General features: G+C 36.3%; 1 protein-coding gene across 2 annotated transcripts; it reads right to left on the reverse strand.

The window, feature by feature from the left end:
* Positions 1-1225: 1225 nt before the first annotated feature.
* On the reverse strand, positions 1226-26430 carry UBLCP1 (ubiquitin like domain containing CTD phosphatase 1). 2 transcript variants are annotated; one of them, XM_036241796.1, is made up of 11 exons: positions 26372-26430; positions 23820-24017; positions 22956-23047; positions 22483-22568; positions 22284-22399; positions 20912-21010; positions 16995-17032; positions 16383-16481; positions 12807-12923; positions 3913-4040; positions 1229-2287 (listed from the first exon to the last, which is right to left on the reverse strand). In XM_036241796.1, exons 2-11 carry the CDS (start codon positions 23971-23973, stop codon positions 2260-2262), a joined length of 957 nt encoding a protein of 318 aa, XP_036097689.1. In that variant the 5' UTR covers positions 23974-24017; positions 26372-26430; the 3' UTR covers positions 1229-2259. The 2 variants fall into 2 exon arrangements, with proteins under 2 accessions (XP_036097690.1, XP_036097689.1); XM_036241797.1 differs by lacking the exons at positions 22956-23047; positions 26372-26430 and having other exon boundaries at positions 1226-2287.
* Between the last annotated feature and the right edge of the window lie 383 nt (positions 26431-26813).

Here is a 26813-nt window from a genome sequence, read left to right on the forward strand (position 1 = left end):
GCAGCAGAACTCGCGAGACTTCATCCCAGCCCCAAATGGCAGGCCATCCAAAACCTGTGAATCGTCTCTGGAATCTTCCATTTAATATTTTTGGACCACAATTGGGAGTGGGTAACTGAAACCACACAAAGTTTAACTATGGATAAGGGGTAACTACTGTATCATAAAAATAACTTGCCAGAATATGCATCTAAATTAAGTCATCTCTTGGCTCTGTTGTGTGCCACAGACACAGGAAACTGTATAAGATCAGTGTATGTTCAATAAATCGTGAGATGCAAAGACCACGCAAAACGTCCATACTCTATGAACACAGTAACAACACAAGCACACGTGATCTCAATAAACTGACAGTGTTCTCTCAGAATTGTTTCATTTAGCATACTGGCTAGTAGTCTTTGGTTTGGGCACCACCTAATGGCAAAAATGTTTTTTGTTTTCTTTAATCCTACTTCGCTTCCTGAGGCTTGCTAATTTTTGTACTATTTTAGTTTATATTTATTTAGAAAATGTCTGCTTAAGAAACAAACAAAAAACCCAGAAAATACCTGCTCTTTCTTGACCTATCTGAATAGCTTTAAGTGTTCAGTTTTCTTAAAAAGATTAAGCCCTTTGCATGCCTATTTTGAAATAGACTGCTTTTACAGTGAAAAACTTACCAATGAAATGAATATTCTGTTCCATCCTTAAGTATTTAAACTTAGCCTCATAATTAAGAAACACATTTTAGGCCCTGGTTAGAACACTGTCCTGATACATCAAGGTTTCAGGTTCTATCTCCAGTCAGGGCACAAACAGGAATCAACCAATCAATAAGTAGAACAACAAATTAATGTTTCTCTCTCTCGCTCTTCCTCCCTCTCTCTAAAATCAATCAATCAAAAAATTTTTAAAGAAACATGTTTCAATTGAATAATTTTAATTAAGGGTTCTCAAACTTTTCTGCACCATTTATCTTTATAATAATCTGTCACAAAGAAAGTAGTTTATCTTTTCAAATATGGTGCTTATCAGAATTAAGTAACTTAACATATCTAAGTAGTTGCTAAAACCAATTCTGAATGCATGAACAGTGAAATACACACTTTGAAACCATACACATTTAATTTTTTTTCAAGAGGTCCTTACCTGGACCTAACACTTGTTTTGTGGTTCAACAGAGGTAAAGTAGGATAACAGAGCAGATAACCAATGTTTTAAGAAAAGGTATTTATTATTTACACCACTGAAATAGTCCCGTAAGAACAATATACACCATGTTCATTTGAAAGAATCAGATTCCTTTCAAATACAAGAACTGTATAAAGCAATACTGTCAACACAAAACAGTGGTCACATTACATATCTGCAGGCTTAAGCATTGCAAATAATTTTTTTAAGCTATGGCTAGATATTTTCACTGAAACACAGTGTTTGCACTTAACAGGATATAGCTAAAACAGAACAAAAACTTTTTGTTCATGCTTTTTTAGGGCTGGATCAGTGATATGTCCCATTTTAAAAAGTATTGCCTTTAACTGCTTTTATGACAATGGTTTTAGGCAGAAATGTTTCTACTTAGCCACCAAAAAGAAACATTCGTGTTCCTTAGTTTTATTCTTCAATCTTATACTTTATATTTTTCATACTATGACATATCAGTATCACTGCTGACATTTTCCAGTTTTATTCAAAGAACATTGACACACATACAACCGAACTGAGACAGCTCAGAATTTAGAGATGTAAATAGTGGAGGAAGAAGGGAAATTGTGTTTATGTCAAAGGAATAAAAAAACTCTGGGTGATTTTAAGCATACCAAACTAGGTTCCTTACTGAAAAAAATATATATATATTTTGTTTTAAAAGGAAACACAGTAGTTTCAAGATGGGTTTGGTCTTAGATTTAGTCCGACAACAACATAAATAAGGCAGGAACACAGGACATAAGTTGTTTCCAAAGTCACACAATGACATTGTTGAATATACATTTTTGTCCCCTTTTTGTGTACATGGAGGGAAAAAACTCAGTACTCAATCCTGGAGAAAATATTTTTCAAGAGTAACAGTATATTCACATAGGGGAAAAAAGAGAATATTTTTAGCATATTGCTATGATCTTCAAAAAATATAAAATTAAATTTACAAAAAACTGGAAGACCAAGTATAAGCAGTCTGGTATTTGCTTCAGTGTCCAGCACTATTATAATGATTTCTAGCATAAAAGCAAGAGTTCGTGGATCTCAAGTATCTTCAATAGCTGCCAGCATAACTTGGAACTACTGTCCTTGCTTCTTTGAGAGATACCTGCAAGAAATAAAAGAGAGATGTTTAAGCTGCATCGTGCTAAATTTACAATAATCATCTAACTCTCTCCCCCAAAGAAAGCAGTTTATTTTAGTAACAAACCTTTAAAGATGAATAACTGTTAATAATCACTAACTTCTTTTGACTATGTGCCTAGCACTGTTCTAAGCACATATTCTAAGTTCATTTAGTCCTCACAACAGCTGTATGAAAAGTTTTCTATTAGAACTTATTCCTATTTTACAGAAACAAAGAGGTTAAGCAAGTCACCCAAGTTCACATAGCTTGAAAGTGGCAGAGCTCAAATTTAAAATAAGGCCCTGGGTGTTGTACTCTATCACTCTATACTGCCTTAAGCTTCCAAATAATTTGTAGTGTAATTTACTCCCCTCCCCAAAACCTTTAAACTCCATTTAAATATCTTATTTTTCTTGCACAAATATAAGTAGCCCAAAGATGCCAAGGGATTCTGATCAAGAGTGTAAAGATGTAAAAACATTAATTTACTAATCACATTTTTCTTCATATTATTTTATAGGAATCTATCACTAAATGAAAACTTTTATATCTCTTCTTCTCACATTTATGATTTACCCTACTTGGTGGTAATGGGGGTAAGGAAAGAGTTCTTAAAATCTTAACACCTAGCCCTGGCCGATTTGGCTGAGCAGTTAGAACACTGGTCTGTGGAACAGAGTCCTGGGTTCGGTTCCCACTAAGGGCACATACCTCGTCTGCGCTTGTTCCTGGCCCCGGTTGGGGTCGTGTGGATGGCAACCAGTCGATGTGTCTCTCTCACATCGATGTTTCTCTCTCTCTCTCTTCCCCCCTCTCTCCCTCCTGCTCTATCTGAAGATAAATGGAAAAAATATCCTGGGGTGAGGATAAAAAAAAAAATCCTAACACCTGGATGTTTTGATGGTGCAACACTTGCTCACTTCATGGCATTGTGGCACTTACACCTATCATTGAAGTTACACCACCCACAATTGTGAGATGGAGATAAAAATGCCTGCCTCGTCTTGCTGTTGGGATTGAGACTCTAATACAAAGCTATATGTCAGAGTGATAGGAAAGCCAAAAGTGAAATTTGAAAAGCCAAAGTGATATTAGTACGTGAACAGTTTTTTCCTCTTGCTGTATTAGTGGAATCAGATCTTTAAAGATCAAATTCTAAAAAATTACTTGCAGTACATAATAATCCTGTTTACTTCTCAGGAGACTTTTTCCCTGCATCAAAATCTTTATTTTTTTTGTTTTGTTTTTAATGAGATGACACTCAACCAACTGAGCCACAACAGCCACGGCCAAAATTTTGATGTTTACATGTAGTCTTTATGTAGATTTGTGCATATGTTTGTGCTTAGAAGAGACTGAAGATTATATACATCAAGATGGTAACAGTGGATATCTTTGAAAAGGAAAATAAAAAGTAATTGTTTTTCTAGTGGAATAAAGTTTTCTAACTTTTCTGCTACACAGAGAGATTATTTGTAGATTAATTTTTAACAGAAAAAATTTTAGTGTGTTTTATGCTGACATTATTTTGCAGTCTGAGAACATTACATTCCCATATAACACATTCATTAATACAAAGAGAAAATTAATAAATAATTAGTACTTACCTTTCCCAATATTTGTGATTTAGGTCCAAAAAGTCATCTAATTTTGCTATTTCCTTGAGGTACTGAGTTAATTTTAAAAGTTCTTTGTCTTTATCTCGATTTAGGTGTGCTTTCATAAAAGGCCTTATCTATTGGGAAACAAACATTACCCAGCATTTCACATTGCAATATGGAAACTAGTACAAATCTACACCATTCTATCATTTTGAGTTAATGAGATTAAAGTGTCACCAAAAATGGCAATGCTAAAAATTACTTTTACATTATCTCAGTTTAAACTGATAGTCATGGTATAATGTTTACAGTATAAGCTAAGAACTCTTCCACCTAATTTACCTTACGTTATCTTTTCAGTCTGAACCTGAAACACCGGCTTTCTTACAGCATTCGAACCCTACACGGCTTCTCTTCTTTAACAGCTTAGATAGTTCCCCCCTCTTCTATCAATCCAGCTGCTTCTCATTCATTGAATAATTTCATTCAGATCACTTCATTCATAAAAGGTTAACCCAAATACAAGGTTGAGCTAACAAGGGAGATAAATTCTAACATTGATGATTTTCATTTCGGTATTTTTCTATAAAATTCTTATATAGCTAAGATAGCATACATTTTTATAACTTGTTTCCTATCTCATTTTATCTTAAGCATCTACCATTAAAGTTTCCATAAAAATCTTTTAAATTATACAAGAGTTTTCCCATAAAAAGTCCTATTTTCCAAATTTTACTACTGAAGTATTTTACAATAAAAAATTTAAGGTTAATATATTTTGATTAATTTTAAAAGCTCAGAGTGAGATGGTAAGCATGGTGGAGAACTGTAATTAATAAGGATATTATATCTTAACTTCAGTGGCAGTTATATATGTTACCTTTATCATGATTTGCTAAACTATAAATTGTATGCACATTTCTTTGTTATGGTTCCAATAAAGAGTTTTGCTTTTTTAAAGACATCAGCTCAGATACCTTTATAACTCAAGATAGCCTTTAACTATTTTTAAATTGATTTTAAATAAAATGATATGTCTGGAATTTGCTTCAAAATACTACAGAAAGGGAAGTAGGTATAGAGTAAACATAATCATTCATGAATGAATAAGTTGTTTGAACTGGATGATACAAAAATGGAGGTTTTGTTATACAATTTCTATGCAGTCTATTTATATTTGGACTTTTCCATTATAAAAAATATATTTAAAAAAAAAATCTCACAGCCCTGGCCAGTGTGGTTCAGTGGTTAGAGTGTTGGCCTGCGTATTGGAGGGCCATGGGTTCGATTCTGGTCAAGGGCATGTACCTGGGGGTTGCAGGCTCATTCCCGGCCATGGTCAGAGTGTGTGCGGGAGGCAGCCAGTCAATGTGTCTCTCTCATGTTCATGTACCTCTCTCTCTCTCTCCCCCACTTCCCTCTCCCTTACATTCGCTCTAAAATTCAATGAAAAAAATCCTCCAGTGAGGATTAACAACAACAACAACAAAATCTCACATACTCCTGAAAGACACATGTAAGGACTGAATAAATAATACTCAGTAAAATATTAACATATCCTCACGGTGTTCTGGAAAAAATGCAAACTGGCCACGAGTTACTGATTTTGTATGGTAACAGTGAAGAACAGACAGCTGTCAGAGTCTGCACAGAAGCAAGCATTGCAGGAGATCCTACTTCCAAACAGGCAGCATGGGCAGTGTTGTTTCACAGCAGTAGCAGTGAATGTGGGGAGATCAAGAAGACTCTTGATCAAAGAACTTATATGCATATATGTAGTACATGAACACAGACAATAGTGTGGTGAAGGTCTGGGGCACAGCAGGGGCTGGGTGGAGGGGGAAAGTAGGGAGAAAATAGGGTACATCTGTAATACTGTCAACAATAAAAAATAAACTTAGAAGAAGAGGAGAAAGAAGAGGGAGGAGAGGGACAGGGGAAGAAGGAAGAAGGAGGGGGAGGGGGAGGGGGAGGAGGAAGAGGAAGAAGAAGAAGAAGACTAAGACTCTTGCAGGGCCTTGCTTAAGCCCTGAGGCTGGGAGTGAAATATGTGTGATATCCTGATGTAGTGAATAAGTATACTGTAATGTTTTATTGTACCCCTTCATTCAACTAAAGATGTAAAGGCAACATATTAACTTTTAAACTATTAATATATAATTTACCAAAGTGATTCCAAGTTTAAAAGCAGGAGGGAATTTAAACTAAAAGAGAAAGTAGAGTCCAGTGGCTGGTAAATAAGATTTTCAACCCAAGGCCCTGCTAAATTACTTTTACTTTCTAACCATTTGGTCTTGGGCACTATTAAGCAACAAAACTAAAATAAGCAATGATCCTGAGTCTAAAAGTTAATAAACTAGTTAAGTGAAAAAGAAAACCTATTATTCACCTAATTGACTTCACTGTTCCAGTATAATCACTGCTTGCTGTATCCTTTTTCAAAAGTGATCTAAGTGCTCACCAGCAGTGCAAAAAACATATATGACCGCTGTTGCTCAAGTCAAAACAGCAATTTTAGGACCTTAAGAATGTCTAAATTATCTGAATTTTCTTATATCATTTCCTTGTACAGATATTAAAAATGAAGTTTTCAGAGTCTCAAGTGATTTATCTATCACCAAAATTCAAGTTCTTTTAGTTCAATACTATATTAATAATTTACAATGCCTTCTATATGATATTTCAAACATTTAGAGTAGCAAGTTTGTATTATTAAAAGTTAACTATTTTTAAAATAACAGTCTTTTGTTTAAAATCTCTAAATTCCTTTTTTGAGATTTGTACCAAAAGCATTATGAAACCATGATAACAAAACATAGTATTTAAGAATATTTCTCAATTTCAAAACTGCTTCTATGTTAGTGTGGACAGATCATTAATAACTACCTTCTTATAAGAAGTTTTCAAAAGGAGACATGTGAGAGATTACCTGTGCAATGCTTAAATATACCCCTCCCGAATTAGAATTTTGGGGGTGGCAACATGTATCTTTAGGAATTCCTTCAGTGATTCTACTGAATACTCTGATTTAAAATATATATGTGTGTGTGTGTGTGTGTGTGTGTGTGTGTGTGTATATATATCCAGCTGTACAGTAATATGAAGAACTAGAAATTTATATTACCATCTCTTCATACAAAGATGAGTAGGGCCCAAATGTTGGCTAGGAAAATAAAAGTTTTTAAAACAGACATGAAACTAATGATTATATATATTTTTAAAGTTTAAGCTCTTCTCAAAAATTATTCTTTTTCTCACTTATATGTGGAATAAAAAATGAAATAAAAATAACCACCAAGCTAGCTCATAGATCCAGAGAACAAATTGGTGGTTGCCAGAGGCGGTGGGGGGGGGGGGTGCGTGTGGAAGAAATAGGTAAAGGGCATCAAAGGCATAAACTTCCAGTTATAAAATAAATAAGTCAGGGAGATGTCTTGTACAGCATGGTAACTATAATCAATAATACTGTATTGCATATGTAAAAGTTGCTAAGAGAGATCTTAAAATTTCTTAACACAAGAAAAAAAAAAATTGAAACTATGTATGGCGACAGATGTTAACTAGACTTACTGCAGTGATCATTTTGCAATAAATACAAATATCAAATTATTATGTTAGATACCTGAAACTAATAATAAGGTGTCCCAAAAAAATGTATACACAATTTTGAATAATTATAAAGTCAGTGTTTATTAAAATACATTTCATTTTCAAAATATAATAGAATCTACAGATACCCTGTATACATTTTTGGGGGACATCCTTTGTTATACCTCAATTTAAACTACACACAGGAAAAGCATTTCTCCCATATCCTCAAACAGAACCCATTTTTAAAGGGTGACATAACCACCAATCTACACCAAGTACTTTCAAGTCAACAGCTTTTGTATTTGTGGCCATTCACTAGCTAGATTAGCATTCTGTCCCTACACTATCCTCACTGTACAAAGACCACATCATTGTTCTGTAAGGAAAACTTCAAAAGAGTACTTTCTTCACATTTTTCTCTTATCTTTTTTAAGTTATCAAAAACACAGCTTGTGAAAAAGTTCAGGACAGAGAATAAAAATATCTTAATGTCAGGATTTCCACCTCAAATGGAGACTCCACTTGCATTAGTACCATCATAGAGAGCTATCTCTCCCATCTTCACATTGTATTGACAGGCAAACACAGATACCAGAAATCTTTATTTTCAAATTTCTCTCTTAACAATTTTATACTGCTATCAGAATTAAAAGTCACTATCACACCTACACAAGATTGCACGTGACTTCATGCAAAGATCATCACTGGCCTAGGAACCAAGTTACTTAGATTCTAACTCAAATTCTATTATTAACCAGTTACATACATGATCTTGGACAAGTCATCAACTTTCTGGTCCTCAGATTGTTTCTATAAAGAAGGGAACCAAACCCTGGCTGGTTTGGCTCAGCAGTTAGAGCATTGGCCCAAGGACCAAAGAGTCTCAGGTTCAATTTTGGTCAAGGCCATGTGCCTGGCTTGCGGTTCAGTCCCGGCCCAGGTCAGGGTTGTGCGGGAGGCAACCAATCGATGTGTCTCTCTCACATTGATATTTCTCTCCCCACTGTTTCCACTCTGTCTGAAAATAAATGGAAAAAATATCCTCACGTGAAGATTTAAAAAAAAAAAGGGAGGCAAGATGACCGAAGTTCCTTCTAGCTCTGGCATTTTATAATTCCACTTATCCTGTTTTAATTTTCAGAACCTTTTCTTAGTTTCAGTTTAACACAAACCAACAAAAAAACCAAAAAACTCTTACCACCAGCTTTCCAGATAACTAGAATATACAAAATTCCAAAGTCTGTATCCCTCATTAACAAAATGTCTGATCTTTTCACTTTTGATGCTAAAAAAATCAATGGTCAGTAAACTCATGTTGCTCTACAAATTTAATTAAAAATAAAACACCTGAAAGGATCTATCCAACAGGAAGATATAACCTTGGTAAACATATATGCATCCAATATAGGAGCACCAAAATATATTTAAAACCTTCTGGAGGACTTCAAAGGAGAAATCGACAGCAATACAATCACAGCAGGGGACTTCAACACCTCACTAACATCACTGGATAGATCCTCTAGACAAAAAATTATCAAGGATACAGAGACTCTAAATGATACACTAGATCAAATGGATTTAATAGATAACGACAGAGATTTACACCCCAAAACTGCAGAATTCACATTCATCTCAAGGGCACATGGGACATTCTCAAAAATAGACCACATGTTGGGACACAAACTAAGTCTCTGCAAGTTCAAGAAGATTGAAATCATATCAAGCATCTTCTCAGATCACACTGGCATGAAACTAGAAATCAATTACAACACAAATATGCAAAAACATTTAAATACATGGAGGCTAAATAGCATGTTACTAAACAATGAACGGGTTACCAAGGAGAGCCAGGAAGAAATTAAAAACTTCCTGGAAACCAATGAAAACAAACATACAACAACACAAAATCTATGGGATGCAGAAACAGCAGTCATGAGAGGAAAGTTCATAGCACTACAGGCCTACCTCAGGAAACAAGAAAAATTTCTAATTGATCATCTGATCTCACAACTTAAAGAACTAGAAAGCGAACAAAAAGAAAAACACAAAGTAGCAGGAAAGAAATAGTAAAGCTCAAAGCAGAAATAAATGACATAAAAACTAAAAAAAGAATTCAAAAGATCAATGAAACAAAGAGCTGGTTCTTCGAAAAGATAAATCAGACTGATGGACCCTTAGCTAGACTCACCCAGAAACAAAGAGAGAGGACCCAAATAAACATCATCAGAAACAAAAGAGGAGAAGTAACAACTGACTCCACAAAAACACAGGGGATCGTTAAAAAATACTATGAACATTATACATCAACAAATGGGACAATTTAGGCAAAATGGACAAATTTCTAGAAACAGTCTCCCAAAACTGAACCAGAAAGTGATAGAAAACTTGAACAGACCAATAACAACTAAGGAAATTAAAGATGTAATCAAGAATCTCCCAGCAAACAAAAGCCCAGGTTCGGACAGCTTCACAGGGGAGTTTTACTAAACATTCAAAAAAGAATTAACACCCATTCTCCTCAAACTATTCCAAAAAATTCAAGAAGAAGGAAGACTTCCAAACTCATTTTATGAGGCCAGCATAATTCTAATTCCAAAACCAGATAAAGACACTACAAAGAAAGAAAACTACAGGCCGATATCCCTGATGAACATAGATGCCAAAATCCTTAACAAAATATTAGTAAATCAGATCCAGCAACACATTTAAAAAATTATTCACCATGACCAAGTGGGATTCATCCCAAGGATACAAGGCTGGTACAATATTCGCAAATCAATAAATGTGATACACCACATAAACAAAATGAAAGATAAAAACTATATGATCATATCAATAGATGTTGATAAAGCATTCGACAAAAGCCAGTACCCATTTCTATTAAAAACGCTCACCAATGTGGGAATAGAGGGATATCTCAACATAATAAAGGCCATATATGAAAAACCTACAGCCACCATCATACTCAATGGGCAAAAACTATAAGCACTTCCCTTAAGAACAGGAACAAGACAGGGATGCCCACTTTTACCACTCTTATTTAACACAGTACTGGAAGTCTTAGCCACAGCAATTAGACATGAAGAAAAAATACAAGGGATCCAAATGGAAAAGGAGAACGTGAAACTGTCATTATTGACAGATGACAAGATATTGTATATAGAAAATCCTAAAGACTCCATCAAAAATCTACTAGACATAATAAACTAATTTGTCAAGGTAGCAGGATACAAAATTAATATCAAGAAATCAAAGGCATTCTTATACACCAATAATGAACTCACAGAAAGAGAAACTAAAAAGACAATCCCATTTATCATCGCAGCAAAACAATTAAGATACCTAGAAATAAACTTAACCAAAGAAGTAAAGGACCTATTTGCAGAAAACTACAGGACATTGAAAAAACAAAATAGAGGAAGATATAAAAAAGTGGAAGCATATACCTTGTTCATGAATTGGAAGAATTAACATCATTAAAATGTCCATACTAGCCAAAACAATCTATAGATTCAATGCAATCCCCATCAAAATACCAACGACATATTTCATAAAACTAGAACAAATACTTCAAAAGTTAATATGGAACCAAAAAAGACCCCGAATAGCCACAGCAATCTTGAAAAAGAAGAACAAAGTAGGAGGGATCACAATACTGGATATCAGGTAATACTATAAAGCCACTGTAATCAAAACAGCCTAGTACTGGCACAAGAACAGGCATATAGATCAATGGAACAGAAGAGAGAACCTGGAAATTGACCCAAGACATTATGCTCAATTAATATCTGACAAAGGTGGCAAGAGCATACAATGGAGTAATAGCCTCTTGAATAAATGATGGTGGGAAAACTGGACAGCTACATGCAAAAAACAAACAAACCAAAAAATGAAACTAGACTACAAACTTATACCATACACAAGAATAAACGCAAGATAAATAAAAGACTTAAATGTGACTCGTGAATCCATAAAAATCCTAAAAGAAAATGTAGGCAACAAAATTTTAGACATTACATGCAGCAGAATTTTCAATGATACAATGCCTAAGGGAAGAGAAACAAAGAAAAAAATTAATACATGGAACTACATCAAACTAAAAAACTTCTGCACAGCAAAAGAAGAAAGCATCAAAAGGAAAGGGGACCCACTCTATGGAACAGCATAATTGCCAATGATACATCAGATAAGGGGTCAATTTCCAAAATGCATAGAGTACTCACACAACTCAACAAAAGGAAGACAAAGAACCCAATTTAAAAATTGGCAGAGGAACTAAATAGACACCTCTCCAAACAGTACATACAAATGGCCAAGAGACATATGAAGAAATGCTCAATGTCACTAATCATCAGAGAGGTGCAAATTAAAATTACTATGAGGTATCACCTCACACCTGCCATCAACAAATCATCAAACAAGTGCTGGTGAGGGTGTGGAGAAAAGGGCACTTAGTACTCTGCTGGTGGGAATGCAGATTGGTGTAGCCACTATGGAAATCGATATGGTGTCTCCTCAAAAAATTAAAAATGGAACTGCCATTTGACCCAGTGATCCCACTTCTAAGAATATATCCTAAGAAGCCTGAAATACCAATCAAAAAGAATATATACCGCTATGTTCATAGCAGCACTATTTACAATCGCTAAGATCTGGAAACAGCCCAAATGTCCATCAATAGACGAGTGGAAAAAAGGTGTGACACATATACACAATGGAATACTATGCAGCTGTAAGGAAGAAAGATCTCTTATCCTTTGAGACAACATGGAGGGACCTCAAAATTATTATGCTAAGCAAAATAAGCCAGAGAAAGACAAATACCACATGATCTCACTTATTTGTGGAATATAATGAACAAAAAAGATGATGACAAAATAGACCCAGAGACATGGAAAGGAGTATGGTTCAGACTGGCAAACCTCGAGGAGGGGACTGGGGGTGGAGGTGGGGTGGCGGGATGAGGTAAACCAAGGAACTTATATGCATGAATTCATAACCAATGGACAGACAATGCTCGTGGGGGGGAGGGGTGGAGGGAGTAGGATTGGGAGGACGGTGTGCGAGGGGGGAGGAAAAACATCTGTAACAAAAATAAATTAACTAATTTAAAAAAATAACCACCCCTGGATGAGTTGACTAACCAAGGAGGCAGTGTTCAATTTTACGTATATTTTTCTAAATATTTAAGTTTTTCTTATGGAACCATAATAATACAGTACTTCCAAAAATTTATGAAATTCAACAATGCTAAAGTTCTACCACATATTCCAGGTTACATGAGGATAGCAAGTAAAATTATGTCTTACCTTTAGTCCATTCTGTGGGTTCATTAGAAAATTTCTTCCTATGTCATCAAACATAATGGTGTTCTTTTTGCTGTAAAACTCCGAGAACTTTCCCCATATAACACCAAGAGGCTTTACCTTAGAATAAAAGTTCAGATTTAACTAAAATTTTATCAATAGTTCACCTTTTCTTAAAAGCAGAGATAATGAGCCCTGGCCAGTTGGGCTCAGCAGTTAGAGCATCAGCCTGCGGACAGAGTCCCAGGTTCGGTTTCCGCTAAGGGCAAGTACCTCATGCAGTTTGTGCCCGGCCCAGGTTGGGGTCCTGTGGGTGGCAGCCACACGATGTGTCTCTCTCACATCAATGGTTCTCTCTCTCTTTTCCTCCCTCTCTCGCTCCCACTCTATCTGAAGATAAATGCAAAAATGTGCTCGGGTGAGTATAAAAATATATTTATATATATATATATCCTCAGGTGAGGATTAAAAAATAATAATATAAATAAATAAAAGCAGAGATAATAAAAATTCCCCACAGTGTCCGTGTCCTCTGTTAAGACAGGGACAGCTGGCTCTGTGAACAGCCCAGAACTGAGATGCAACACACTTGAAAACACACTGTATCTTGAAATGTTAACTTCTGAAAGATCTGTTCACATCTACCTAAACTAAACCCCATTATAAGACTTTCCATAAATTCAACATAAAAATTTGGGGTCAAAGAAAGAGGGACTGTTTAATTTGAAAAGAATCTAAAGTAATGGTTTAAATGTCTGCTAGGCAGTCACATGACTTTCTGGGCTAATACTACCCCCTCAGAACTTCAAGGTCACATGGGATCTGTTCTCAAAACTAGAAAACCTTAGAGATGGACCATGTACCTGGGCTTTTAATACAGAATTTAAATATTTTAATACAGACTTTTTTATAGAAAAATTGGTCTTTAATTCATTGACATAAGTGCAAAATTTCTAGGGCATTTAATTGCTTAACTTCAAAAGCACCATAATTTGTAAGTTCTTGCTTTTATTTCTGAATTTTTAAAAAGAGCCTCAAAAAGATTAATTCCTTATACATTCGTATCTGTTGGTTCTCGCATTAGGTCTGTCATACCACACAAGAAGTAACAGTGATTTCCTGTGGGAAGGAGAGTTAAATGGCTGGAGGGCCCAAGTGGGAGAAAGACTTCTCTTATGTACCTTTAATTCTGACTCATGTGAATGTATTTTATACATTTAGAAAAAACATTTTTAAATAAATTACATTTTGATGAAGGCAGGAGTCCCATTTATGGTAATATGAGATATCATAATAGCAATTATGAGATTCAAATGGTAATAGGTAAATGGTGGCAAGGGTTATCATTTAAAATGTTAAATTTTCACCCTGGTTGGTTTGGCTCAGAGGTTAGAGCATAGACCCTCAGACAGAAGGGTCACGGGTTCGATTCAGGTCAAGGGCACATACCTGGTATGTAGGTTCAATCCCTGACCGGGGCCCTGGTCAGGGTCATGTGAGATGTAACCAAATGATGTTTCTGTCTCTTTCCCCCTTCTTCCCTCCCACTCTATCTAAAAATCAATAGAAAAAATATCCTTGGCTGAGGATTAAATAAATAAATAAATAAATAAATAAAAATGTTAAGTTTTGCCCTGGCTAGGTGGCTCAGTTGGTTGGAGTGTTGACCTGAACACTGAAAGGTTGTGGGTTCAATTCCAGGTCAGAGCATGTACTGCAGGCAATGAATCAACGTTTCTCTCTCTCCCCCTCCAACCCTCTCTGTAAAATCAATAATCATGTCTTTAGGTGAACATTAAAAAAAAAAAAATGTTGCCCTGGACTGTTTGGCTCAGCGGTTAGAGTGTCGGGCCCGCGGACCAGAGTCCTGGGTTTGGTTCCCGCTAAGGGTAGGTACCTTGGCTGCAGTTTGTCCGTGCGGGTGGCAGCCAGTCAATGTGTCTCTCTCACATTGATGTTTCACTCTCTCTCTCTCTCTCTTTCTTCCTCTTTCTCTCCTTCCTGCTCTATCTAAAGATAAATGCAAAAATGTCCTTGGGTGAGGATTAAAAACAGGGTCCTTTTTCTCCTATAATTTAATGTAAAGAAAGCCTATTTTCCTCTTAGTACCCTAGCTGCAGCAAAAAATATTAAAATATTTTAATTTTACTAAAATTTTATTTGCCTGAATTTGTTTGTACTACTTGTTTACTACTGAAACAAACCCCTCAAGTACTTGACATAAGCTGACACAATAAGCCAGATTCTTGGTTTTCTTGGTTAACAAAGTCTCAAGAAATATGACAAGAGCTTTATGATATCCAAGGTTAGAAATCCTACATCCTCTTAAACAGTGTTGTCTTTTTGTAATTAGGTCAAATTGTTCCCCAAACATGGATGATTTTGTTCTCAATTAGAGAATATTGATGACAATAGAAAAAAATTGAAAAGCACAAAGAAAAAATTTAAATTACTTATAATCCACTCAGTACTAAAGATAACAGCTAGATATTCTGATAAAATTATTTACCTTCAGTCTTTTTTATAAATAGCAGCGACCTCAGAAAGGTCACAGATCTTTTGTTAAGCTAAGGGGAACCCTGAACCAAACAGAGGATAACGACTATTTTCTATCAGTTTTCAAATACTTCTTTCACTTTAATGATGTGTTACAAAAAAATTCTAAAGCACTAAATATTCTACTACATCATATGATTTAGCTGTGTCCCATTACATGGATAAACATAAATTTATATTCCAATTCCCTATTGTCAGATAGTAAGGATTTTTACTCCTCTAATTTGTCATTATTATAAACACTACGTTTAACATTTCCCAAACTTCCTTTTACTGTTTAGATTTTGTAAATGTACCACTTTAGTAAGTAATAATTATATTTTCCCCATGATATATGTATTTCCTTCATTGAGCAAATCCCCATGCACTTAAACTGTTCTATTTATGGTTTTGACAATTTTAATACTGTTTTCCCTAAGCTTCCTAGAATGCTAAGTTCCCCAATTCTTATTAGTTTGTTTCCAAAGGCATGGAACATGTCTATCTCTTTCCAACAGTGCTTTCAGAGGGCCTTGCAGACAGGAGTTGAATGACAAGTAAATAAAGAACCCTAATCTTACTAGCCCAATCCTTTTTCCTGATGGCTCTTGTTGCTATTCTCTAGGGCTTCACATACACCACTCCAAATTACATACATCATGAGGTATCTTTTCTTTTATCAGTTTCACAAAGGGCACAGCAAGTCTGTTTTGGTTTGTCTCTAGCATCTCCCTTGGTAACGGTCAGTATTTTTTACCTACTCTGTCTTTAGCAACACTGTGCTACCATTGCCATGAGACAATTATCCTTTCTTGACCTTTCCTGCATCAAGACCCTTAATTTTATAATTAAAATTCAAATCTAAAAAATAAAATAAAAAATAAAATTCAAATCTATTAACCTTAAATTCATCTTCCTAAGTCAAAACTCAACTGATACTTTACTCTGCACTCAGATGTACTTCTAATCTCTTTCTGTAGTTTATACCATCAGTATAAATACAAAAGTACATTAGAAAATAAGTCTTTAAATATGACTTCTTACATCTATTAATCCTCTCCTTGGTGTATGCACTGTTATCATAGCAGCACTGTCCAACATGAAGGTAATCTTATAATTTGCATTTGTGCTCACTCCCAGCTCCTATAAATACAAATAGTCATATGGTTAAAATATAATAATGTGGAAAATCCCAAGCTTTCTGAATATTATAAGCTATAATTTCCCATAATGCCAACTTTCTACCTCCCTGGCCACCACCTCTTACTTAACTGGCAAGTGTTTTAGTTTCATTTAGCTAAGTCAATAAATGGCAGTCCAAAGAAATAAACTAGAGACAAATTACCTTCCAATTCATTATTTTAGAAGAGTGTCACTCCCTTAAGTATCACACACCAGAATAAAAGAAAGAAAAGAAAGCACCATAGTAAAATGAGAGGGGTGAGAAAGGGGGAGCTCTGCTATACTTTCTCTTGAAAAAGACAGAGGTATTCAATAAAATTGACCATCAGATTTTAAACACACCTCTAATTCCTAATACAGTTTATTTATCTACCAAATGCCCCCAACGAGAAAAGGACTAATCCAATTAGAAACTTTAAAAAAGACAAATGCAGTTTCAAAACATTCTTAAATGGATTGTTTTCGGACACTTACTTTCATTTTAGCTTCAATCCACTTCATATTTGTTGCAGCTAAAACATGAGGAATGATAATATAAAACATATGAAAAGCTCGAATGTCAGTTAAAAAAACTTTCATCTGTATAAATAGTTAAGTTTTCTAAAAGTTCAAAAAATTACATTTATGGCAATTTTCCTATAAGTATTTATAAAAATAAATTTATTTTAGTATGTCTTTAAGACAGAATAAAATTTAAACAACTACCTTTACCTAAAAGATACAGGTAACCAATTCTCAAAAGAACTCTGAACCTAAGAAATTTATAAATCAAGACCTAAATTCTCCTTAAAAAAAAACCTGATACTATTCTCTATCAGTTCCAAACTTCAATTTAGGGTATCTGGATCCGTATTTTCTTCTATCCAGGCAATGTACAAGTATGTATGTCAACATAAGCAGATTAATATTATGTGTCAAAAGTGAACGTTAAACCCTGGCCGGTTTTTCTCAGTGGTTAGAACGTCAGCCCGAGGACAGAAGGGTTGCAGGTTTGATTCTAGTCAAGGGCACATACCTGCATTTTGGGTTTGACCCCTGGCCCTGGTAGGGGTCGTGCAGGAGGCAACCAATCGACGTGTTTCTCTCACATCAATGTTTGTTTCTCTCTCTCTCTCCCACCCTTCCACTCTATCGAAAAATAGACAGAAAAATATCCTTAGGCCCGGCCAGTGTGGCTCAGTGGTTGAGCATCAACCCATGCACCAAGAGGTCGCCAGTTAGATTCCCGTTCAGGGCACATGCCCAGGTTGTGGGTCCCATCCCCAGTGGGGGACATGCAGGAGGCAGCCAATCAATGTTCTCTCTCATGGATTTTCTAGCTCCCTCCCTCTCCCTTCTTCTCTAAAATCAGTAAAAAAAAAAAAAAAAATTAAAAAAATATATTCTTGCTCTGACCGGTTTCGCTCAGCGGTTAGAGCGTCAGCCGGTGGTCCAGAGGGACCCGGGTTCCGTTCCCGCTAAGGGCACGTACCTTGCTTGCAGTTTGTCCCCGGCCCTGGTTGGGTCGTGTGGGAGGCAGCAACTCGATGTGTCCCTTTCACATTGATGTTTCTCTCTCTCTCTCTCCCCTTCCCACTCTATCTGAACAAAAAACGGAAAAATGTCCTTGGTTAAGGGTAAAAAAAATATATATATGTATGTATATATTCTTGGGTGAGTATTACAAAAAAGAAAAGTTAACGCCCTGTCAGGTGGCTCAGTTGGTCTTCCAGAACACCAAAAGGTTGCGGGTTTGATTCCCAGTGAAGGCACATGCCTAGGTTTCAGGTTCGATCCCTAGTTGGGGCACATATAGAAGGCAAAGGATCCATGTTTCTCCCTCTCTCAAGAAAAAAAAGTTAATGTTAAAGATTAGCTAGGTTTAATAAATTCTGCCAGACTCAGCAAACTCAATGCTCATTTAGTTTAGCAGCTCAGACAGGAAGTCTGAGACAACTAAATTCATGACTGAACTATGTCATGTATCTGCTTATTGTCTGACACCAAGCAGTTTTGAGACCACTGATATTAAAACATAAACTCTCACCTTTATGTGCCCTCCTGGTCTCAAGTTACTGCATTAAACCAAAAAGGTGTTACCAAGCAAAATGTTTAAAAAGGGAAAAAGGAATTCAATTACTTAAAGTGTGTGTGTGTGTGTGTGTTTTAAGGGCAATAAAGGTACCTGCAGTCTCAAAATAAGCATCTTTAGCACACATAAACACAACAACCAAAGGAATCACCTTCCATGAAAAACTGGCTAGCTGAACTAAAACTTTAGAGACTGATGTATCTACAATGACAATAATCATGAGGAAAAGGAAAAAAGTTTTTTAATTTTTTTTTTTTTTGTTAATCCTCACCCGAGGACATTTTTCCATTTTTTATTCAGACAGAGCGGAAGGGAGAGAAAGAAAGAGAGAGAGAGAAACATCGACGTGAAAGGGACACATCGAGTGGCTGCCACACGCACGACCCAACCAGGGCCGGGGACTAACTGCAACCGAAGTACGTGCCCTTAGCGGGAACCAAACCCGGGTCTCTCTGGATCGCAGGCCAACGCTCTAACCGCTGAGCCAAACCGGCCAGGGCGGAAAAAAGTTTTTTAATTTGATATATATTGAGTTTATGATTTTCAGATGAAAAACAAAAACATCCACAGCTAATAAAAAGGGTTTCTAATTACTAAGTAACTATTCTATGCCAGACATAGTATTAGGTGTTATACCAATATTTAAATTCTTACAACTACCCTGTAATATAGGTTTACTCATCTTCATTTCTCAGATGAGAAAACTAAGGCTCAGACAGATTAACTGACCTGCCCAGCATCATATAGTAAAGACAGAGCCAGAATCAAAACCTTACTCTAGCTCCAAAATGAGGTGTCCTCTACAACATATAGTATTAACATAAAATTTCATAATCTATAAAGTAATTTATTTTAAACATATGATTGTGCCCTGGCTAGTGTGACTCAATTGGTTGGGCACTGTCCTGAGCACTGAAAGGTTGCTGGTTCAATTCCCAGTCAGGGCACATGCCCAGGTTGAAGGCTCAATCCCCAGTAGGGGGCATCTAAAAATCAATTTAAAACTCTTTTAAAAATAAATAAATAAATAAATAAAAATAAACAAACATTATTATTGTAAAAAGTTTTCTAAATTTCTACATCTACTTTAATAACATTTAGAAGATAAACTTTTTTCTCAATTGTCATCTCAGATATCAGAGTTACTGAACAAAAATTTGTTCCCCCGGAAGCTTTCTTCTGTATCTTACAAACCATAAAATTATGCATTTAATTACTTAATCTTAATGGCTGTGAATTCATATTATCACTGAACAATGGAGGTACTCTGATTACAAAAAAAGTACAAAGGAAATTTACAAACTGAAATACAACTATGTGGCCTCTCATCAAAAAACTAGTACAACCTTGGCTGGTGTGGCTCAGTGGTTCGAGTATCGACCTGAGCACTGAAGGGTCATGGGTTCAATTCTCGGACAAAGGCACGTATATGGGTTGCAGGTTTGATCTCTGTCCCTGGTCTGGGCATGTTTGGGAGGACTAATCAATGTCTCCCTCTCACGTCAATGTTTCTCTCTCTCTCCCCCTCCCTCCCACTCTCTCTAAAATTCATTGAAAAAAATATTAGAGGTTGAAGATTAACCAAAAGAAAGAAGAAAAAAAAAACCTAGCACAATTAATGTAGCATCTTTAATTGATTGGATTTTACTTCATTTACAATCAGGATAGATCTTCTCTGCTTATGACATTGCCAGAGCCAACTATAAATGTTTGTGGGGAGATGAGATGTAAATCAATACAGTGCTTCCCTTTTCAAGAAAGTCTTGCCACAAAAAAATTGTCAAGTGAACTAAACAGGGTGCTCAGTAATATAGTAAATTTACTTTTCAAAGCAAACTCATTACCTTTATCTTATCACAGACCTGTAAGTTTCTGGAATGGTCCATAGACCAGAATTTGAGTTACACTGCTTTAGTCCATTCATTAATTTTCCTTAAGTAAATTCACATTGCCTTTCTTTACTTCTGAAGAACCACATCACTGTGATTTTTAAAATGCATATCTTTCTCCAAGTATTTTGAAACTAGAGTGATGAGGAAAGAAAGCAACAATATCCTGAAACATGAAAGATTCTACAGTAAAGATCAGAAAGAAAAGTTCCTAATCAAGGGTGAGGTGTCTTATGAAAATAAGGCCATTTTTATTCTGACACCATAATCTACTCTCTTCCTATATTTAACTATTTCAGTGGTATCTGGCAACTAAATGTATAAGTTTATATTGTGATGCAAGAAAGTTAAACATAATTATTAAAAATTTGCTTAAACAAATAAAGAGCAACTTTATTTCCATGGAAATAAAATATATATATATAGCTTACACCAGATAACAATGTCATAATCCTCATATGCAGACGTTAGAAATTCATGAAGATATGGCCGCATTAATTCTACTCCAGTCTCTGCACAAGACCTATGGTCTAAAAGAAAATCAGTTATAAATGATTATTAGTTTATTATAGTGGATAAGTACCTAATACCAATTAAACTTAGGAAATGTAATATAAACACTCAAATGCATGCTACTTCAGAGTGAATTACATTGGCTGACAAAGAAATGTCTTCAAAGCACAGAATTTAATATCCTTGTGATCCAATTTTAATTGATCAATTGTATTCAATTTGTGAAAAGCAATAGCCAGAACTCAGGCCTATATATAGTAAAGTATAAATTTTTTTTGTCGTATAGTTTCTAAAGTGTAGATGTTACTTTATAATATGAAAAACAGACTAGAGTGACTTATACTCACTTTTAGCCATTCACCTTCCAGATATAATCACATTTCACCAAAACGACAGGTCCAATTAACTTATAATCAAATTTTAAAATAAACGTACATTCACTTATAACACATACTTAAAGTTTAGGATAGAGGTAAGTAAATTCATCCTAATACCAGGAGTTAAGTAATCATTTCTTCACAATATTAGAGGATGAAATGAACAGCTTTCTTTTTCTGTTGACATGAGAAATTTTAAATTCAAGAAACTTCCCTAAACATAATTAAATAGAAAATTAGGGATAAAATATCAACAATTATTTTTAAATAATCCTCACAAAAATTTATTATTTTTTTTATCCTCACCCAAGGATATTTTTCCATTCTTTGCTCAGACAGAGTGGGAGGGAGGGAGGGAGGGAGAGAGGGAGGGAGGGAGGGAGGGAGAGAGAAACACTGACATGAAAGGGACACATCAAGTGTCTGCCACCCACGTGGCCCAATCAGGGCCGGGGACAAACTGCAACCGAGGTAAATGCCCTTAGCGGAAACTGAACCCAGGTCTCTCTAACTGCTGAGCCAAACCGGCCAGGGCCTCACAAAAATTTACATTAATAGGGAATGACTTGGTTAAATTATGATGCACTAGAATTCTGTGTGACAAAAAATATGTTTAATTCACAATGAATAATATTAGTGATAGTCAATATATCATTAAGCAAAAGTAATAAAGATATACATAGAAACACACCTTTGAAGATACACAAAAATATAAGTATAAGAGTGGTCATCTTTGGGTCTTAGGATTAGATGATTTCTTTTTATTCTTATATGTGTTTCCTACAATGAATGATTTGCTTTTGTAATAATAAAAAAAGCTTTCAAATATTTCATATTGAAAAGAAAAAATAAAGAAACAAAAGGAAAAAAGTTGTAGATAACAGAAGATGAAACACAATTTTAGCCAACTTACCAAATAATGTATAATCAACATCTAGTACCAAAAGTTTTTTCCCTTCCCTGGGTGGATTCAAAATTTCCACTTTGTACTCCTTTACTCTGCGAGAAATTTTTAGTAGATTTTCTTCCCTAATGGAAAAATAAAATCAGATGAAACATTCATTTTTTCTCACATTACAACCAGTTTCCTTTGATAGTGAAACAACACTTACCTATTTTCTACTTCAACTACTTCATCTTCAATATCAAAGTCATTGACAACATCATCATTGTCAGGAGGTGGACCTAAGACATCTTCCTATTAAGATGAAAACATTTTCTTTTACCATGCTATCTTGAACATAACAAATACATGCATAGTATAAAAAGTAAATGAGAGATTGAGTTCAAGAGTTTTTAAGCACACACTGTGGGAAAATTTTCACTTTATAATTTGTTATAAATATTCACTGGGCAGATTTGTCATGTTAAATTTGACCATTTGCACTACTATACTTACAGCTAACCATATACTAAAAAATTCCTCAGTATTTGTTTTCTGCTGAGTTAATATCACATTCACTGTGCAGCTTTTATTTTTCATTGACTGCTAAACTGAAAATTTTACAATTTAAACTAGGATACAAGTGTAATATAAATCATAATATCTTCAAAGGGACAAATGGTAACAAAAGTAAACATTTACCAAGCTCTCCTCACGAGTTCCCATCATCATGATTTTAGTATTTGGTTTCAGTTTGAGAGCTCCAAGCTTAACATCATTTTCTGCAGGTTTGCCTACAATACAAGCAAATGACTGTTTTCTCACTAAAGTTCAGGTGCTGGTTTCACTATCCATTACACAAAACCCTAACAGTAAAAGGTTCGGTACAGATCCCACAGCAGTTTTTTTTTTTTCTCTTCCCTTTCTTAAATTAACAAACTGTTACTGCTGAATTAGGAATTTCTAACACACTAAGGTTTGATTGTTTCCCCAACTATATCTTAAGAAACACCCTTATTGAACTCACTAAACAAAATAAATTTATGGTCTGTTTTGTTGTTCATGATGAAGATTTTTTTTTCCAGAAACTGCGCACCTAAGATAACTATGATTTAATGCTACTCAAAACATACCCTTCAATGATATGACAAACATAGACACCATGAAAGTCCCTTTTAGACTGGATATGAACAATGCCTATAACTATTAATGATCATTTTAAATCATCATTGTTTTCAAATCAGGAAAGATAATTTAGGGAGAGTATAAGGCCCGAGCAATAATGTAAAGGTTGTGCTAAAAGGCAGATGTCAAAACTTACATTGTTTTACCTGGGACTTCTGTGCCAAACATTTAACAAGCAAACACCAACTACCAGAAAAATCAAAAGTAATCTTAACCCTAGTGATATTTTCAAGTCACATTTAATATTCTTTCTTATTTCATAAAACAATTTTAGAAACAGCTCTATCAAGGAAATCTCCCAAGGCGACCTATTAAAGAGAATAAATAGCTAATGTAAAAATTCATATCAATGCAAAAAATCTGACACGAGGAGAGAATTACCTTTAACTTTAAGTCCAAGTAATTTCTGTCGTTCTGGTAGCACTCCTGTAAGGGTCTTGAGAAACTGTTTGAGATCCAGCACAGTATCATCTTCTGAAAGTGTGGTCACTGAATATTCCTGTCCACCCCATTTTACGATGATAGGAAGAGCCATCCTTGAAACATATGTTGATGCAGCTTCTGTTCAGAAAAAAATACCTAAAAGAAAGGCATATACAAATACACAAGTTAAAATAAATATATCAAAGATGTATCTAAATCTTTAAGTTTCATAAGCTGTGCAGTGTGTGTTCCATTTTACAACTTGATGGTAGAGAAACAGAATCTTCTTAGAGTAATGTTAACAGAATGTCAAAGTTACTAGGACTCAAAATTAAAATTCCCACACCCTCCCAATTTCGGGTTTAGAGTTACAATGTCCTCATAATCTATCAGATTCAATCTGTTCAACTGGAAAGCTAAAATAATGACCTGTCTTATTCCTCCCTCTCTGATCGGGTTTATGCTACAGGCAAGTTTCTCCATGATGGACGACTGTTCATTTAACATTTGAGGGAAGAGTGAGTCATTATGAGCACAAACTCTAGAGCCATATTATCTGGGTTCAGGTCCCAGCTCTCCCACTTATTAACAATTTGACTTTGGGAAGTTACTTGAATCTTAGCACCTAGGCTGCCCTGTCTGCAAAACAGAGATGATAATACTACCTACATCTTAAGGTTCTTATGAAGATTAAATTAGTTCATATTTATAAATCATAGAGTACTTGGCACACAGTAAGCATTACATAACTATTGGTTAAATAAAATTAAAAACAAAAACTGTAACTCAAGTATTCCAAGCACTGTGCTAAATAAATACTAAATGGCCATTATTTGCTTCATATTTAATAGACTGGATACTTTTTATGGAGACTATCTCATTTAACAAGGTTGTTTGATAAGAACTGTTCCACTTTTACAATTAAGGAAATGGGAGTTCAGAGAGGTTATGTAATCTGTTCATGGGCATGTAGCTGGAAACAGAACAAGTCTTCTGAATAAATTTCACATTTCTTCCCAACACCACCACTGTCTCTAGAAATGGACCTACAGACATCAAAGATCAATACATACATAACGCACAGGCAGATATATAAGTGTATAAAGATGAGCTAGCACCTGCTATTCTCTTCAACAAAAGCAAGTAGGCCTGCTCCCCCACAAAGCTTTCTGCCAGTTTTCGTGTAAGTTTGTTCCCCCTTACAGGTCAGAGAACTGGATTTTCTAATATCAAAGTATTGGTATTTCCAAATCCTATCACTTGTTTATTGAAGCCTTTGACTGTACTCATGTATTATAATCGACTGCAAGAAAGAAGGCAAATTCTGAATCTTAATATGCAAAAGCAACTTGAAAACTTAAGATGTCAGGTGTCTTCAACATGTCCCTTAAAAGAGAGCACCACCGCCCTGGCCAGTTTGGCTCAGCGGTTAGAGCACTGGCCCTTGGACCAGAGAGTCCCAGGTTCGGTTCCCACTAAGGGCACCTACCTCAGTTGCAGTTTGTCCCTGGCCCAGTTGGGGTTGTGTGGGTGGCAACCACTCCATGTGTCTCTCTCACATGGATGTTTCTCTCTCTCTCCCCCTCCCACTCTATCTGAAGATAAATGCAAAAGAAAACTGTCCTCGGGTGGGGATAAAATTAAAAAAATATACATATATGTATATATAAACATATACATAGCACCACAAATTCATTTATATTTACTCTCTTATGTTTACAACCTGCTCTACTAAAATTTTAAATAAAGTGTGTTACTTCAGCAATGTATTTCATGTTAGAATGAACTTGCTCTAACAAACATTATGATCCTCCATAAAAAGCCAAATGGACCTCTTTGAATCAAACTGAAACACAGTGTCAAAGAAACACAGTGTTAATATTATTTTAAAGATTAGAAAACTCAAAAAGAAGTAAAACAAGTTGCCTAAGACTACACAACTAAAAAGTATTTTGCAATAGCGGCAATTTGAAAGTAACAACAGCAAAAGTTAACATCTTGGGGATTTAGGGGAGGAGGATTAGTTTTTCAATAAGCCTAGAAAACGAGGACTGCTGTCAACTCTAGCCAGGACAGCCCAACAGCAGCAACGGAGAGGCAGTGCAGAGGCGAGAGCTGTGGGATGGGACAGGTATGCAATAGCCTAGAAAGCAGGTAGGGACCCCTAAGTCCGAGAGGGCCGGGGTGTCAACAGGGAAAGTAGGGAGGTGGAGATTCTCAAACCCCAGCAGAGGGTGGAATGAAATGGGGACACAAAGCCCACTGGGGTGCGGGGGGCCCTACACCTGGGCGAGGAAGCCGGAAGGGAGCGCGGCGGCCCCTGCGACCCTCGGGGCAGGCCCGGAGGCCTGCGCGGCGGACCGGGGCAGACGCGGCCCGGGGCGCCCACAAGTAGCCCCCAGCCAGGCGCGGCCGCGGCAGTGGAGTCCCGCGCACAGCAAAGCTGCGGTCCCCGGGTCCCAGCGCGTCTCCGCGGGCAGCACGCCAGAGTGCCCCGAGTCCCCGCTCACCTGGACCGCGGCGGGACTGTCGGCAGCGGACGCGGGAACTTGCCGCAGCGGAACAGAAGGCACCGGAACTGAAAGGCAGGGACAGGAACCGGCTGACGAACCGGAAGTCAGGGTTTAAAACGGAAATGCGCTGGAAACTGGATAGCTGTTTCCCTTTTTTTTTTTTTCGGATAGTCATGCTAGGTAGCTGCTGCCAGGGATTTCCTCAAGGTGCCGACGGAGCCAGGCCTTTCCGAGGCTGTGACCGCGGTGCAGATGCCGACGATCCCTGGAGGGCGGACGGCCCGCGCCTGTGCTGCGCGTGCGCCAGTTAGTAGGGTTCGAGCTAGAAGGGTGTTTCGGGGGGTAAGACGTCTCCGGTGACGTTCTACCGAGTCGGAGGTGGGTCGGGGGACGCGCTGTCCTCCCCAAGTGTGCCGAGATCTTCGTGGAACTCGGGAGG

The sequence above is a fragment of the Molossus molossus genome, unplaced genomic scaffold (assembly GCF_014108415.1).
Source record: "Molossus molossus isolate mMolMol1 unplaced genomic scaffold, mMolMol1.p scaffold_m16_p_4, whole genome shotgun sequence".
Lineage (NCBI taxonomy): Eukaryota > Metazoa > Chordata > Mammalia > Chiroptera > Molossidae > Molossus > Molossus molossus.